General features: G+C 47.3%; 1 protein-coding gene across 2 annotated transcripts; it reads left to right on the top strand.

The window, feature by feature from the left end:
* Positions 1-597: 597 nt before the first annotated feature.
* GEM (GTP binding protein overexpressed in skeletal muscle) lies at positions 598-12,576 on the top strand. Of its 2 annotated transcripts, none has more exons than XM_029923883.1 (5): positions 598-696; positions 2,060-2,399; positions 8,712-8,788; positions 9,580-9,784; positions 11,205-12,576. In XM_029923883.1, the coding sequence occupies exons 2-5, from the start codon at positions 2,069-2,071 to the stop codon at positions 11,480-11,482; spliced, it is 891 nt and encodes a 296-aa protein (XP_029779743.1). In that variant the 5' UTR covers positions 598-696; positions 2,060-2,068; the 3' UTR covers positions 11,483-12,576. The 2 variants fall into 2 exon arrangements, with proteins under 2 accessions (XP_029779743.1, XP_029779742.1); XM_029923882.1 differs by lacking the exon at positions 598-696 and adding an exon at positions 1,673-1,818.
* Positions 12,577-17,294: the final 4,718 nt, after the last annotated feature.

The raw sequence follows: 17,294 nt of genomic DNA, 5'->3' as shown, positions 1-17,294 counted from the left end.
TGCCCTTTTCAAGGTCTTGTCCGTTTTTGTCACCTCTCTCTGGTCCCTTCTCTATAAAGCGGAATGGGGCTTTCCTCCCTCTGTCCTCCAGAGAGAGGGTGACAGGACGCAGGAAGAGGCAGCTTTCAGCTAGAAGATGCGGCTAACCCAAGTCCTGGCCACTCAGGGTGGCTGCAGCCCCATCCCCGAGGCTCAGGTCTCCGTGCGCACCTGGCCCATCCCTGTTTTTCTTCAAAGCTGGGTTCCCAACTCAAACCTGCCTCCTTTTCCATCCTGTATCCCGACAGCTCGCCACCGTGGGAAGAGCGATTAAGTGGCACTTCGTGTATTTTTCCATCTTCTTGTGTCCGCCTAGTGAAAATAAAAGAGAAAAAAAACTAAAGGAGCCCGGGAAGAACTGTTGTTATTTTTTAAAAAGGGAGAAGGGGGTCACATGACTGCGAGTAACCGGCTTGGCCAAGGGGCAGCGAGTCGGAGTTTGCTGCAGAGCCGCCCCCTCCCGGCGGGGGCGCTGACGTCACGGAAAAGCCCCGGCGCGGCCCGGCCGGCGCGCTATAAACGGCGGGGCCGCGGCGGCTGCGGGCGGCTGCACGGACGGCGGGCACAGCGCGAGCACCCCGCGCTCGGCGGCCCGGGATCGCAGCGCGCACCCACGCAGCACACGCGGACCCGCGGGCGCCCACGCGGCCGAGCCGAGTAAGCGGGCGGTTCGGGGCGGGGGTCCTCCGGAAGCCGGGCGAGGGGCGGGCGGACACGAAGTGGGCGTTCCCAGCCCGCAGAACTTTCTAACTTGGGAAAAGAGCCCCTGGGTCTTGCGGTCTGCGCCGTGGTTTTCTGATCTGGGGCAGAGTTTAAGGTGCTAAGGATGCCATTTGTCACTAGCAGGTTCCTTAGTTCGCTTTAGTAGGAGCGTCACCTCCTCCTCCAGACTGTGTGGTCAGAGGGTAGCCCTGACTGATAACGTCATGCTTTGTTTGAATGCAAGTCGGCCAACTGAGGCATTGCTTGTGACATCGAAAAACCGGCGGGTCCTCCCCGTTAGTGGCCAGCATGTCGGGGTGGGAAGGGGAGTGTGCATTTCTCACTCTCACGAATGATCTTGCGGATTAAAATGAGATGGCTTCTACTTTACCTCAAGTAGCCTTCGGCAACAGACCTCCGTGCAAGGGGAGGGAGTCTTGCAAAGGGAAAGTTGTAGCAAAGTTGTTGAATGACATTTGGGAGAGTCTTCCGCCTTCTGCTTTTCCTCAAGAAGGTGGAAATCTGCGTTGAATTTTAAAACTCTTGGAGTGGATGTGGTTTCAGAAGAGTAAAGCATTTTCTTTGCAAATGTGATAGGTCTGAACATGAGTAGGTCATTCTCTGCAAGAACAACAGGGCTTGGAGCTGGGATTTTTAAAACATGATGTCTGTGGGCAAGAGGGCAGAGCTGAGGCATAAACCTCAACAGAAATCTTTTTTTTTTTTTTTGCCCCCAAATAATAGCTTATTCAGGCAGCTGGAGAGCATCAGGGTGACTTTACTAAACATGGAAGTTCCAATAAGTGCTTGTCCAGTCCAGCCAGAGGGAGTGATGTCATTGCCACGTGTTTCCCACCCAGGCACAAAAGCCCGCTGGACGCTGGTGCAATTAAGAGCCATGTTTAGACAAGAGAAGCTAACCTGGCCAGCTGGTCCCCAGCTCCATTAACTTGTTGCCTTTCAAGCCATCTCTGAAGGCTGTTCGTTTCTTTTGGCTGCCTCTGTGTCAGTGCTGAGTGGGGTCTGAAGGCTTCCTTGAGGATGGAGGAAGCCCGAGAGCAGTGGGTGATGTTGACGGTACTTTTTTCTTTTTGCAAATGACAGTCGTCTGAGGAGCTGGTTACTAAGTGTATGCGTGTGTGTGTCCAGTTGAAAGCCTTTTGGTTTGGGGACTGTTTCCTTGGGATTCCTCATGTCAGGGTTACTTCAGTGTCACCCCATCTGATCAGATATTACTGATGGCTGACTGTGTGGTTGAGCCCCCTGAGCTCTTGCTCCTGCTTACAAATGCTTACATCTTGGCTACTTTGCTCTCCAGGACCCAGCAATGACTCTGAACAATGTCACCATGCGCCAGGGCACTGTGGCCATGCAGCCGCAGCAGCAGCGCTGGAGCATCCCAGCCGACGGCAGGCATCTGATGGTTCAGAAGGAGACCCACCAGTACGGCCAGCGCGGCCGTCACTCTGCCGCCCCAGAAGACCACTGCCGCCAGAGCTGGTCCTCCGACTCCACAGACTCCGTCATCTCCTCCGAGTCGGGGAGCACCTACTACCGGGTGGTGCTCATAGGGGAGCAGGGGGTGGGCAAGTCCACTCTGGCCAACATCTTTGCAGGTGTACATGACAGCATGGACAGCGACTGCGAGGTGCTGGGAGGTAGGTGGCCCCGGCCCCAGTGGGCTTCTGTCCGTTAGCAGTGGTCCAGTCTGAAAGAGCGAGTGGGTGGGCCATTTATCCGCAGAGTTGGGAGTGGTGATTATGCATTCCTGGCACTGGCTGGAGGGACTGAGTCCCCGAACAGCGCTGGCACGGGTCCTCAGGACAAGAGAATGAGGATCCATCCTCTTCCAAACGGAACCTGGGCCAGAAAGGGGTTTTCTTAGATTTCAGTTCCCCAGTCACCGGGGGTAGAGTGGCTAAAGAGGGCAGTTAGAGGGTTAGGATCCCACCTCTGGTTTTTGCCAATGCTGACCTGGATTTTTTAAGAGTTCAGTGTAGACGTGGCTTTTTGCCACAGCTCTACTTAATACCAAACTGATTTGAAAAAGTATTAGGATAGATTCATCAGTTTCCACCATTTTTAGAGTCTTTGAGGGTGTAAAATAGTTCAAAATCTTAATTTGAAATAGTATAATGTTAAAAAAAACCTTTTTAAAATATAGCAACGGTGGCACATATGTTTGTATAGAGTCTTACAGGTTTTCAAGACGATTTTCCATATACAATCTCATTGAAAATATTTAAGGCTTACCTATTTCCAAAACTGATTTGAGGTGACATAGTCGCAAAGCTGCACGTGCTCCTCCAATATGCATAAAGCATAGCGCTACATTCTGGGAAGTAATAGGATCCTTACCAGCCAGGGTACGTCTTAGCATACATGACAAAGGCGCTCTGTGTCCTCATTCGCAGCTATAGAAATGAAGGGAGAACCTTCCAGAGCTTGCCCAAGTGGCATGATCGATCTCTGCTCTCAGTTGCAACGCACAGCTGAATCACAGACCCCCAGGGTAGGAAGATGCCTTAGTGAGGAGTCAGTTCTGCCTTCTGTGTGGTGCATAGGAATGCTGCTCCTTCTTCACTACTGCTGTCAGCCCGTTTCGGCTAAACGTTTCATCTTGATGGTCTCCAGTGTCCGGGAGTTCACTGCTTACGAGGCAGCTCCTGAACTGGACTATAAATGATGACTCATTGATAGGACATTGATTTCTTTCCTCCCTTCTGGAAGTCTCAGGGACTAGAGCTAAATGAGAGTCTAGGAGAAATAGTGACCTCAGTATTGGAAGGCTGATTTTCTCTTTCTCAGTAAAGGCCGGTGGTTGACTGTCGTGTAGGAGAAAGGGAGCGAGGAACTACTATGTAGAAAGCACATTTGCCACTGGAGACGTGCTTTATTGGGCATCTTTTATTTAATCCTGTTTATTTTGGTACTCACAGAATTCCTGTACTCATGTGAGTAAACTGAGTCTCAAGGCTACCAAGTGGCTCACCTTGAATCGGCGGGGTAGCTGGACTGAGAACTCAGGATTTTATAAGCTTAGTTTGGTATTACTCTTAGACTGCCACAAACAGGGAACCTGCTATGTGCCAGGCACTATGCTAAGTACTTCTCATAAGTTTTTTCTGCAAATGCAAAAATTGAACCACTTTGGAATTAATATCCCTGTTTTGCAGGTGAAGAAATGGAGGCTTATCACATCAAGTCCCATTCCCGGGGTGATAAAGCCAGTGCTCGCTGTGGCCAGGGGCCAGACCCACTCGTGTGCCTTCACCGCACCCTGCGGTCTGTGGGTTTAGCATCTGCATGCTACCAGTGCCAGGCACGCGCCTGGCTCTGGGCTAGGCTCTGGGGTACCCAGTGATAGTTTACCCTCTTAGGAAGGGGTGAACTGTCAGTGTCTATAATTCAGAGCAGGGTAAAATTAGTGAATATCTTAAGAAGTAACAATAAAGTATTTGGGGAGAGATCAGCCATGAGTTTTACTTGTGTTTTGAGGGAGGTCTTGAAAGAAGTGGGTAGCAGACTTTCCAAAATGTTTGTCAGTTAGAGTGCAGTGGTACTTACCCGGAGCTTGGTACCCCCTTAGGCATACAGTGTCGAGAAGACCAAGTCGTATCTGGAATTTGGGAAGACAGTCTTCTATATTTGGGAAAACTCTTTTTTGCTTAATGAGGGAGGGAGAGCGAGGATCCTTATCTCCTTGAACAGGATCTTTGGCAAGCAACGCCTCAGGTGACCCATCCTATTTAATGTGTCCTGTTTGAGTGACTTAATTTATACTGTCTAGGATTATATCTCTTATCCGTAGGCAGCTGTTGGAATCACTACTGGTTTTATGTCTCTCAAGAAGAAGGTTTTCCAAGTCATGCCCTCGCATTGTTCTTTTTTCAGCATTAACCATAAAAAAACCTCTACACAATACTCTCATCAGTATTTCTCCTAATAAAGATGGATGTTGTTACAGCTTTATTGCAATAATCTTATGACGCTCTGTACACATGTAATGCCATTCATTCATTTATTCACCCATTTGCTCACACATGCATTCATTCCTACGTAGTTACTGAACATACGTGGAACATGACTAACTACCACGGGGGCATGCAAAAGTCCTAGGGCTCCCCCCTAAAGATGCTTCTAGTATGTGCAGTAGAGATCAGATGTGCACCAACTGTAAATCAGGATAGGATGTGATGAATGGCTTGAAAGAGGTACAGGGATGGTGCTGTGGGAATTGAGAGGAGAAAAGATTACTTCTGGCCGTGGAGGTCAGTAAAGGATTCATAGAAGAGGTGGTCTCTGCGCTGGGTCCTAAGGACACCTAGGATTTGGAAGCCCCGAGGTTGGTGAGGAAGTACTGCGCATGCACGCAGGAAGTATGGGAAGAGCACCGGACTTCAGTCTGATGGTGTGGGTGGAGCCCAGCTTTGGCCCTGATGTAGCTGAGTGGTCTTGCACCAGGGACTGACCCCTCTCAAACTTCCTCTTTAGGAAGGGACATAGGGCCTACCTCACAGGGCACTGGCGGATTAAAGGAGAGAAGACACATTAAGCATGTGGCATAGTGCCTGGCACATGAGATGAACAGAATGAGTGTTAGTTAGAGCTGATTCTCAATCTGCCATTTCCTGTGCCTGGACTCCTCTCTCAGACTGGCTCTCTTGTTGCTTGTAGCCCCCATCCCCTCGGGCCGCTCTGGCTAGGACGCTGTGAGAGTGCAGAGGAGATGCGCGTCACAAGAGGAGAGGACGGTGTTCCTAGAGTAGGCGTCCCTTCTGGGGTCTTTGGCATCTACTGGGTGGCTTCCTACGGAAGCTGAAAGCGGTTGAGAGTTTGGGGAGAGGGATGTTGGAGCCTCAGAGCCTCTGAGGCCGCAGGCACCCGTTCTAGCACGGGAGAGAACCGGGCAGCTTCCACGCAGTGCACGGACCAGTCTTGGACAGGAGGGTCCTCCAGGCACAGGGAGGGTCAAATGAAAGACACATTAAGGTGTACTAGTCCAGGGAGAATGGCTCCTGCCACCTGACCGTAGAAATCATTCCATCCCTCAGGATGACCTCTCTCGTTCCGCAAGCTGTGTGGGTGCACCCCCAGCTTTCCCTGAGAGCACTGGAGAAGCCCATGCTGCTGAAAAGCTCTGTAAGCCAGTAGGCGTCGACCTTAACCCAGCGCAAATTTCAAAGGACTCTTCTAGAATTTCATATTCTTTTATTTCCCCTCTCCTCACCTGATTAGCTCTAGAGAAGGCTAATAGGTGACAATGGGGAGGAAGAGAAATAGAACTTTAGTTGCAGGCAGACCCTCTCCTGGTTGGCAGACGGCCAGGAAGCAGGACACTTTGTGTGTCTGAAGAATCCGTGGGGAGTAGGGGGGTAGCCAGAGGCCTATATAAATCTGGGTGTGGGGGCGCCTGGTTAAGCGTCCGACCCATGATTTTGGCTCAGGGCAGGATCTCAGGGTCGTGAGATTGAGCCCTGTGTTGGGCTCCTACCTAGGTATGGAGCCTGCTTAAGATTCTCTCTCTCAATCTTTCTCTCCCCACCACCCCTCCCCGCCCCACTTGTGTGTGTGTGTGTGTCTATCTCCCCCTCTCCCCAAATAAAAATAAACCTAGGTGTGGGGCATATGCAGTGAAGCAGGGCAGAGAGATACTGACTGTTTCAGCGTTTGCAACATAATGATTTTCAGGGAGGGCTAAGTCCAGGAATCTTCCAGAACAGCAAAGCAGTTAGGCGTCTACTTTTTAAGGTACAATCCATGTTTTCTCTAGGCTAATGTTCAGAGATCTCTTAAACCACGGGGAAGTGTGAGTTTGCTTTTTCCTCCTAGCTATTGGAACCTGGTATGTTTCTGTTTGAATTGCTGGGGACTCAAGTGAGTCCCTTGTACCTGCTTTTGGATGATGAGTGGTGGACTGAGGGCAGAGAAAGTGCTGTTTTGGATTTTGTGAGCACTGGGAAGGCTTTTAGAAAAAAGAAAACCTGGGAGGTAGTAAGGGGCTGTCAGCCGGCCCCCCTTCTGTGCTGCTGGGGCTCTGATCATTTCCATTTGGTTGTAAAATGTGCTGTTGAGTCAGGAGGCCCCACGCTGCAGGAAGCCGGAGTGTGCGTCCCACTGTGATCCCATTCATCACGCATGTTGTGGATGGCAGACCGGATGGGATAACAGACTTAATCCCCCAGCAGGACACCATTACCGTTGATTAGAATGATACCTTATGGAGGCACGGAAATTGACAGAAAGAGCCTTTTCATTTGTCCACGTTTTCCTTCCTTTGCCTCTGCTGATTCCATTTCCTAGATGAAGAGATGTTTAAGCCGGGAGCATTGCTTTTTGTAAATCCCTTGTTATTATAAAACAAGAGATGTCGTGGTTTCCCCAATGTAATGCTTTTAAGCTAGAATTTACCGATGGTGGGAAACACTGAGTATGGGAAGAACCGGCTTCTTTCATGTGAACAAGATGACAACAGCTAAGATTTATTGTATTTCTACTCTGTGCCCCTGACTAGCCTATGTAATTGCCTAAGGAATGAATACTGTTAATCAGTCCCATTTCACGGGTGAAGAAACTGAGGCCCAGAGCACTTCAATAAATGGTCCAGAGCCACATAGTTAATAAGAGATGGCATCTGGATTCTAATTCAGGTTTGCTTATGCTTATATTCCTAGTGCTGTAGTTACCATTCATTTATTCATTCATTCATTCATTCAGTAAGCACTGGTCGGCCACCTGCAGTATGCTAAGCACTGTGCTGGGCACTGGGGAACATAGCGGATCCCTGCCTTAATACTGGGGGGGGCGGTGAGAGGGACAGAAAAGAATTAAATAGGTGAATAAAATAAGTTAAGTGGATTGCATGTAGGGCATTTACAAGTAAAATGAAGAAAAATGGAATTGGAAGGGAGTAAGAAATATTGGGAGGGGAGATGTGTTGCAATTTTAAGTAGACAGTGAGGGAACACTTCCCCTGGAAAGAGGTAAGGGCACACGCCTGTTGGATCTCCCAGGGAACAGGTCTCAGGCAAAAGGAGCAGCAAGAAAAATAGTAAAGAAGGAAAAAAAATCATTATGAACATCGTAATTCTCAAATGATGAAATTCAGACAGGAAACCTCATTGTGGAAACAGAGTGGGGGTGGGCTCATGTGTATGGAGTTGATGGGAATCCCTCTTGCAAAATCCCAACGAACTCCGCCGAGTCTACCCCCCCGCCCCCACCCACTGGTGTCTCGGGGCCGGAGCTGTTCTGGCGCATGGTACCGCTCACCCTTCACCTCCACTCAGGCTGGGCTCAAGTGTAGGGAGGAAAGTTTCCATTACCAAGTAGAGCTGGAGGCTGTCCTTCTGCTGTGCTCGAGATGGAAGAATAAGCCTGTTTATTCCTAGGGAGCTGTATCTTTTTTTTTTTTTTAAGAAAGAAAACTTCAGCCAAAAGAGGAATAGTCGCAAGCTTTTTTTCTTGCATGTCTCAAAACAGGGGGAAATGTCTCTGAGCATAGAGCTCCTGAAATTGCCAGTAATCACCCCACGGAAAGGTACTGTAGAATTCCATGTAAGGCACGAGGGAGGCTTAGCACTCCCCTGGGCAGTTAGTGGTTTCTCATGGCATCGTCCATCGAATCAGAGTCAAAAGTTCTCAGTGAGTTTATCCTTATGAATGGTTTTTCTGTATAGAAGGTCCAGGAACGATGAAAATGAAAGCCTTTCCCTTCACTTCAGGTGGTTTTTGGTGATACGCTTTCAGAAGACATGGGTGTTCTGCTAGGAAGTACTGGAGGAATATATACGTAGACTGTTGTTAAAGGTGATTAAAAAATAGTCATTTGCCTCTGTGAATATCTGTATATTTGCATACTTAATTGCACAGTTAGTAAGCTTATTTTCTAGTGTAATTTTCTACATGACGCTCACGGAAAAGTGTTGCCCAATTTCCTGACTCCAGTGTCACTGTTCTTGCTTTTCTAGAAGATACATATGAGCGAACGCTGATTGTTGACGGGGAAAGTGCAACAGTTATACTTCTGGACATGTGGGAAAACAAGGTATGCGGAGCTCATAGCTCTCTGTAAATTCCTCCACGCCTTGCCTTCCAGCAGGCTGTCTGGTGCAAGGGTGACCTTGTCCTTTTTAGTGTTCTAGGTGAGGTGGGCTCATTTTCTTGATTAAAAGCTTTCTTTTTTCTGAAGGGTGAAGCTGTTCGAAGGAACAGGTCATTCGCAGATGAGCTCTGAATAATAAGCAAGTGCAGTGATTTGCCCTCAGTTCAATTAAATAAATGCAAAAACATATATTCGCTTTAGGGCAAGTGCCAGCAAGTATGGATGATAACTTCAAGCTGTGTATAAAACCAGATTATGTGGAGTTGACAGTCTTAATACTCGTCCTCACCATGTGCTTTTTAAAGATTTTGGGCTCCTGAACATATATGCTAGACTTTCTGTTTACTGAGAACTCTCCTATTCTCATAGAAGGATTCTAAATTTCATCACTTGGGAAAGGCAAAAGGGAGTTTTTGGAAGTCAGAAAAGGCTCATTTTTGGTAGATTGGATAGAAATTGGAAATATGGTTTGGCAGAGTCATTGTCTAATTTATCAACTCAAGCTGTAGGAGGAATTGGACAGTAAAAGCTTTTTGGCAGAAGCACCTGATGGGCTAGCCAGTCTTTATAGCCACCGGACACAGTGCAGGCACAGACGACATGCATTTGGGAATACGTTTCCTTCCTTCCTCATATCAGCAAGGGTACTTAGGATGCACGTACTTTTCTTTGCACACTGAAGCTTCATTTACCAGGCCCGCCTGAGCTCAGGGAGGTTCTTCTCATTTTACCAGGGAGAGAATGAATGGCTCCAGGACCACTGCATGCAAGTCGGGGACGCCTACCTGATTGTCTACTCCATCACGGACCGAGCCAGCTTCGAGAAGGCATCTGAGCTGCGAATCCAGCTCCGCCGGGCTCGGCAGACAGAGGACATTCCTATAATTTTGGTTGGCAACAAAAGTGACCTGGTGCGGTGCCGGGAAGTGTCTGTATCAGGTAAGGGGAGCTGTAGAAACCATCCCTGGGTCACCTGGTTTTCTACATGAAGCTGGAACCAGGAACCCATTAAAATGCTCCACAGAGTTTCGTGTCTGAGACCCCAACATTCCCAGCAGAGTGTGTCTGTGCTGATTGTTGCTCGCTGGTCCATCTGGTCCACGTGCAGGATCCCCCCTTCCCCTCCCTGGAATTTAGGGAAAAGATCATGCTCAGGGATTTCCTGGCACTCCCCAGCCTTTACTCCTTGTCCTTTTCTGTTCTCCAGGGAGCTCTCAAGAGTTCAGGGAAATAAAAGTAGTCTCTTTATGGAAGAAAGATGAGAATTCTGAAAGTTTCACTGAGAATAAGGATTCTACTCCGGCTGTCTCTGGTTCCTGGAGAGTCTAGAATCATCTTCTTGTCTCTGCCTTTTGCTTCCTAAATTTTAGTGAAGGCATCAGCCTGACAGTGTCACATAGACTTTTTCATGCCTAGTTTAGAGATATTGCCTATTTGCTTTTGGGGCCCTTGAGATCTTTTTTGGCCTAATACAGATTTGGTTCCTTGTACAATGGTCAGAAATAAAATACTGCATTGCCAGACGCCACTCAGGAGAAAAGAAACCTGATGAAGACTTAATGTATACAACCAGCTTGGGAACATCTAACTCTTAGGAGAACACTGTGTATAGGAATCTTTTTTTCTAACCAACACTTGAATACACGGCCGTTGAACACAATGGGACATTTGACATTGAGGCCGCTCCAGAAAAGCCTGTTTGTATAGTTTGCTGTCACTGTATCGTATGTGTGTGACATCATCAAAAAGGTTTTCAAGGTACCTCATCAAAACTTTAAAATTGTTTTTTAAGAGAGGAAGGTCAAATAGCAGGATTCTGTTTCAAGTCAGGAAACTGAGTTAGGAGAAAGAGTTAAGAATCAGAGCTTGAGGAAGAAGCAGGCTCAGCTTCACCCCTGCCACTTACCGGCTATGTGAACACCCGCACGTTCTTAAAAGACTACCCCCTACCTCAGTTTCTTCATCCGTCTGAAAGCGATCTTGTATTTTTCAAGAGAGTTTTGAACATTAAAATAATGTTTATAAAAATGTATTTAACTCAATTCCTGGCACATAGTAAGTACAATAAATTAGGGCTGTGGTTTTTATTGTTATAATTAATCTTACTGTATTTGATGAAATTGGACCTTGAATTTATGATGGGCCAGATCTAAAGCCCGTCTCTCCTGCTTCCAGGAGTCCTCCTGTGACTCTGCCTCTCTCTGTGCCCTGGGAGGACATGCGTCACAGTGGCCTCCTGTAGCCACCACGTGTATGACTGACTTAGAGTTCCTTCCGACAGCCTGAAGCCCGCGAGCATCATCTTGGCTGTGTGCTGTATAGCTCCTCTGACTTTCTTCTCCCCTGCTCTCCTTTCCAGAAGGGAGAGCGTGTGCTGTGGTGTTCGACTGCAAGCTCATTGAGACGTCTGCGGCTGTCCAGCACAACGTGAAGGAGCTGTTTGAGGGCATCGTGCGGCAGGTCCGCCTTCGGCGGGACAGCAAGGAGAAGAACGAGCGGCGGCTGGCCTACCAGAAAAGGAGGGAGAGCATCCCCAGGAAAGCCAGGCGCTTCTGGGGCAAGATCGTGGCCAAAAACAACAAGAACATGGCCTTCAAGCTCAAGTCCAAATCCTGCCATGACCTCTCTGTGCTCTAGGCACCCAGAGTCACCCAGATGTCCCCTTGATGGGCATCATTGAACTCCACTGGGACTGATAATCTATATTAGATTGGATCCTTAAGTATGATTACATATGGCTTCCCCCATTGTAGCTGGGAATTAAACGTGTTAGCCTCGAGGGCGACATAATGCATGGGAAATGAAAGATCTTTGTAAAATCAGTATTTATTTACAGGAAAAGCCTGACCTGGCTACTTGAACACCCAAGAACATCCTCCTTAGAGGACGTGTTTGGTGTTCACTTGTGTTCCTCTCTCTTTTGCATAGTAGAGAAGTGAAGCCTACAAAAGAATGCTCAGAACGAGAACTTTTCATTGTTAAAATGTCAGCCAGTGTTCTGATACGTGAATTTGAGGCCATTAGGCCACAGACAAATACAGGAAAGTCTTCAAAGGATTTATTCAAAGGAGGGAGAATGTCTTTCTCTGTACCTTATATTCGTGGAGCTGGGATTATAGAACCGAGCTCGTCATAATCATGACCATCGTTGCTCCATCAAGCTGTGAAAAGTTATGGGGGACCTTGGTGGAAACTAAGGCTTAGCGAACAGTCTTGTTCAGTGCCCACGGTCGGGGACCCAGAAATTTATAGAATTGGGAACTGATACAGATACTACTTATGGGATCAAAAGTCATATCTTTGCTTCTGTGTCTTGTAATTTTTTGTTTTGGGGAAAATTATTTTGATCAAACTCTACTTTAGTCAGACCACCTTTTAAGGTTCATTGTTGTTAAAGTCGTGGGGCCATCATGAAACTATTTAAAAAATCTGAATTACTGATAACCTGGAGTGCAAAATGCCAAATTTTGAAGTATGATCGAAGGTCTGAATTTTTATAAAACACAATACTTCCAGTACGTTGGGTTGACCCTTGTATGCCACAGCTCTGCTGTATTTATTGTTATTTTGCAAAGTAATAACCATTTTAACATTTGATAAAGCATATTTATGAACATATTTCTTAATAGGAAAAATGTCCATTTTATTACCATTTTCTATCTCTTTCAGAATATGCAAGTTTTTACTTATATGTCTTATAATAAAAGAAATAAAATCTTTGGGACAAAAAAGGTATTCTTAAATGTTTTTCCTCCCCAAATAAGGCAATTATGATTCTTTCCATATAGCATTTAGAGCAAGCACATTCTAACGAAACATACCTGTTACTTATCTCTTCTTTTCTTTGGTGATAGCCCAGCTGTTACTTATTTCAGAGTATCCTTGATATCTCCTTTGGAATCACGATTCATAAGAATGCAAAGATCATTTTGGCTAATACAGCTGACAAGTATTTGGGGTCCTCTAGATGCTGAATTCTAAGAAAAGCCAGATTTATCTTTTACTTTGGCAGATTCCTGACTGAACAGATGTGCTCTTTCTCCCTGAAGGCTCATGGTCCTAAGTTAGACTAAAGCATTAGAGGAAATTATAAAGGATTATGGGCTGGGGGTGGGGGAGAGAAGAAAAAGAAAAGAAACTGGTGATTTTCAGCCTGAGATCCAGCCAGGCAAGGCTTTAACCAAATTCTCCTCTGGGACATTAATATGACTTGACCTTCCTCATGTGGCATCTGTCCAGGGGCCGGGTGTGACCCCTGGCTGGAATGGATCCTCTTGGTGTCCCCCTTTCACATCTCCAGCCCCTGCAAGTACCCTCTTCCGCTCCCCGTGTTCCTGAATTTGTAATCAGACACACGCTAATAGCGACAATCCTGGGACCTCAAGTATTGCCTAAAGTGACAGCCTTACAACTCAGTTCTGTTGGCATGTTCTCCTTTTTCAAATTCAGCACAAAGTTTCCCATCTCTGTGTGCTTTGTCTCTTTTAATTGTTTAAGGAAACAGTACAGGGAGGTGATAAGAGAGAAGATTCTGGTTTCACAGGCCTTTTAGCATCAGTGCCATTTAACATTAGTGTGTCTTTGGAGTAAAGGCGAAACCTTTGCAACCGTCAGTTTTCCCATCTGTAAGATGGGGTTGCTAATAATACCTACCTTGTAAGGGTGTGAGATGAATGTCTTTTAATCTGCCACACCATGAGGAGCTTCAGAGATGTCAGTCTTCACTATCTTACCCCTCCATTCTGCATAAATCAGTTTTATATGTCTGCCTTCCCCTAAATGGAATGGAAACCCCGTATAATCGGGGACCACTACTTCTTTTCCTTTTTACCACTATACTCTTCAATACAGTGCTTTGTGTATACTGGGCTTTGTTTTTTCATGTTTATTTTTGAGAGAGAGAAACAGAGTGCAAGTGGGCGAGGGTCAGAGAGAGGGAGATGCAGAATCCAAAGCAGGCTCCAGGCTCTGAGCTGTCAGCATAGAGCCTGACAGGGGTCTCAAACTCCCGAACCATGAGATCATGACCTGAGCCGAAGTCGGACGCTTAACCGACTGATCCACCCAGATGCCCCTATATTGGCTCCTTTTATAATGTTCTTTCTTCTTCTCCTTCTTCTCCTTCTTCTTCTTCCTCTTCTTTTTACGTAGGCTTCATGCCCAGTGCAGAGCTCAATGTGGGACTTGAACTCACGACCATGAGATCAAGACCAGAGCTGAGATCAAGAGTTGGATGTTTAACTGACTGAGCCACTCAGACACCCGTATAGTGCTTCTTCTTGAATAGATCTTCCCAGTGGCCCCATGCAGTTGAAAGGCCATTTTACAGCAAACAAGTTCAGAGGGATAAGTGACTTGTCCCCGTTTGTTCAGATGTTAAATTTCTGGACAAGGAGTAGAGCCCACATGTGCTGGAGTCATTTGTATCTTTTTTATGTCCCGAACTGTTTCCCATAGACATAGCTCTTCTCATCCCTGGGAACCACACACACACATATACACCCACCCCCATACACATCCCACACATACTGCACACGCTCTGCACAGTATATCACACCTCCCTGCCACACTCTACCCACCACACACCTATTCCACACACCCTATACCCTTGCCCACACACCCCGCACCACATAGTATACCACATGCACACTCCACATCACCCCCCGCACAGAACACACCTAAACATAAGGCAAACACAACACGTATATCCCACACCACACACATCACATCCCCGTATACAACACCACACATGCACTCACACACCCATTCTTTATTTACACTATTGTCTGTTGTCCTACAGATTCAACCGTTCTGCTCACTTCGTTCAGACCTTCCCAGCCAAACGGCCAACAGCTGCCAAGACTCTCAAGCTCAAGAGCGTGTTCAGCATCGTCACACCGGGGCTCCCTTTGAGCCGGGGCGGGACAAAACAGACGCAGTCCAGTCTGAGAGGCTTCTTGGTTAAGAGCTACGGCTCTGGAATCAGACAGATCTGGGTTTCACTCTGGATGTGTGACCAGGAGGGACTTCCTTGTCTCGGCCTCAGTTTTCCCGTCTGTGACACGGGGATGACCACGGCACGTACTTCACAGGGTTGCGGTGAGGATGGTGTGAGGCCTGCACACGTGACGACTCTGAGGACTTGACTCTAAGGCAGCTTTCACGCCTTCATTCTCACACGTACCTTTCAGACATTATTGGGCCCCCGGGCACCACTGGGTGCGGAGGATATAATGACTAAGACATCAGCCTGGCCCCCAGAGCCCCTGAGGATAGTATATTCTGTCCCTAGAAGCCCGAGAAGGTGGCACTGGAGATAGGAAGAAACTGAACAAAGCATGGGAGGATTATACCTGGAAGGGGCTGGATTTACTGCCATTAGACGAAATTCAAATGAAGGACAAAAATTATTATTAAAATGATTGGATTTGATGTGGAAAAGCAGATTGGGCTATTTTTAAAAATTCCATTTGGGGGAAGTGGGAATGTTGGGGAAATCTGGTCTTTCACCATCCTGCATTTTTCTCACTAACACATCGACTAATCAAAACAGGGAGAGACAGATGGTTCTGAGTTTACTTGATGAACAGGAGCGAAGTGCAGGGGCTTCTGTTGTGCAAGGGGCTGTGGAGAAGACAGAGTGTGGAACGGTAGTTGTGCCTTTAAGAAGCTTGTGATAGGGGCGCCTGGGTGGCTCAGTTGGTTAAGCGTCTGGCTTTGGCTCAGGTCATGATCATACGGTTCATGGGTTTGGCCCCGCGTCAGGCTCTGTGCTGACAGCTTGGAGCCTGGAGGCTGCTTCTGATTCTGTGTCTACCTCTCTCGCTGACCCTCCCCCACTCACACTCTGTCCCTCTGCCTCAAAAATAAATAAACTTAAAAAAAGAAAGCTGTGATAGAGCTGTGATGTGTTGGTGGGAAGTGGGCACCATGGTGAATGAGGTCAATGGCACAAAAACCTAGAATGATGTAGAGGATCAGATGGGCCAGCAGAGACACTTGAAGTAAGGCGGTTGGAGCTTGGGTGGTGAGAGAATTCCTTGCTTAGTTGGTGCAATCATGAATGTCTTCTTGGAGGAAGTGACATTGAGCTTGATCCTGAAGGCTATTCAAGATTTCCACAGGTAAGATTGGCTGAAGGACGAGGCTGGTTTATGTAAAGAAAACAGCATATGGTGTGAACAAGGGCAGAGAGACAGGAGAGAGAAAGATCTGTTTAGGGAAAAGAGAGAAATTCAGGGTGGCCAGGAGCATTCTAGAAGATGGTTAAGTAAAGTGTCTGAGGCTTGAAGTCAGATAGAAGTAGTTTCAAATTCTCACTTGCTGGGTGTAGTGGGTTGAATTGTGTCCAAATTTGTATCCTCCTCAAAACGTGACCTTATTTGAAAATAGGGTCCTTGTAGATGTAATTAGCTAAGGATCTCAAGATGAAAGCACTCTGGAGTTAGGGCAGGTCCTAAATCGGATGAATGGTGCCTTCATAAGACAAAAGAAGGAGAGAGAGAGAGAGAGAGAGAGAGAGAGAGGGAGATAGATAGATAGATAGATAGAGAGAGGTATCTGGACACAGAAGAGACAGAGGGCGGAAGGCTGTGTGGAGATGGGTCACAGGCTGGCATAAGACAGCTGTAAGCCAACGAATGCCAAGGAACATCCGGGACCACCAGGAGCTGCAAAGGGAAGGAAAAAGTCTCCCCTAATGTCTTCCAAGTACGGGCCTGCTGAGGTCAGGATTTTAGATTTTTCGTCTCCAGAACTGCAAGAGAATACATTTCTGTTATTTTAAGTCACCATGTTTATGATAAGCTCACAGCCCTAGGAAACGAAATACTTTGGGTTACTTGGGGCAACTTACTTAGCATCGATAACCGTCAATTTCTTCATCCGAAAAACAAGGATGAAGGATTATTGTGAGCATTAACTGTAAAGTGCTTAATTTATGGTGTGTTCAGGAGGTGGAAAGTGAGCAGTCTGCAAGACAAGATGGATAGTGGTTGTAGAATGTGTCAGTCTCCAGCCTGAGCAGTTTCCACCTGGTTCAGAGGCAACACTGGCGCTCAGATGTTGCCTAATAAGGATGTGACAGACCAAGTGGCACCACTTCAGGACATGGCTCAGGAGGGCTGACTGGCAGGAGCCACTGTGAGGCGATCAGGGAGGAAGCCACCAGAACACCTAGCCCGGTGTGCCCAGTTCATGGGCTGCAGGCGGAGGGAGGGTGGCCTTACAGAGCGTGTATCTGTATCTGGCTGTGTTAGGTTTTGTGCAAGGAGCGCTCACAAAGCCCTGAGGCCTGATGCCTGACAACGGCAGATAGCAAAGAGCGGCAGGTGCAAAGGCAGCCAGTGGGGCAGTCCAAGGGTTCGCCGAGGCCCCCGTTACAAGACTGCATTGCAGTGAGGGCGGGGATTCTGACTTTGATTACCTGGAAAACAGTCACAAAATGAGA

This window comes from Suricata suricatta, chromosome 15 (assembly GCF_006229205.1).
Source record: "Suricata suricatta isolate VVHF042 chromosome 15, meerkat_22Aug2017_6uvM2_HiC, whole genome shotgun sequence".
NCBI lineage: Eukaryota > Metazoa > Chordata > Mammalia > Carnivora > Herpestidae > Suricata > Suricata suricatta.
This window is presented reverse-complemented; position numbering and strand designations above follow the sequence as displayed.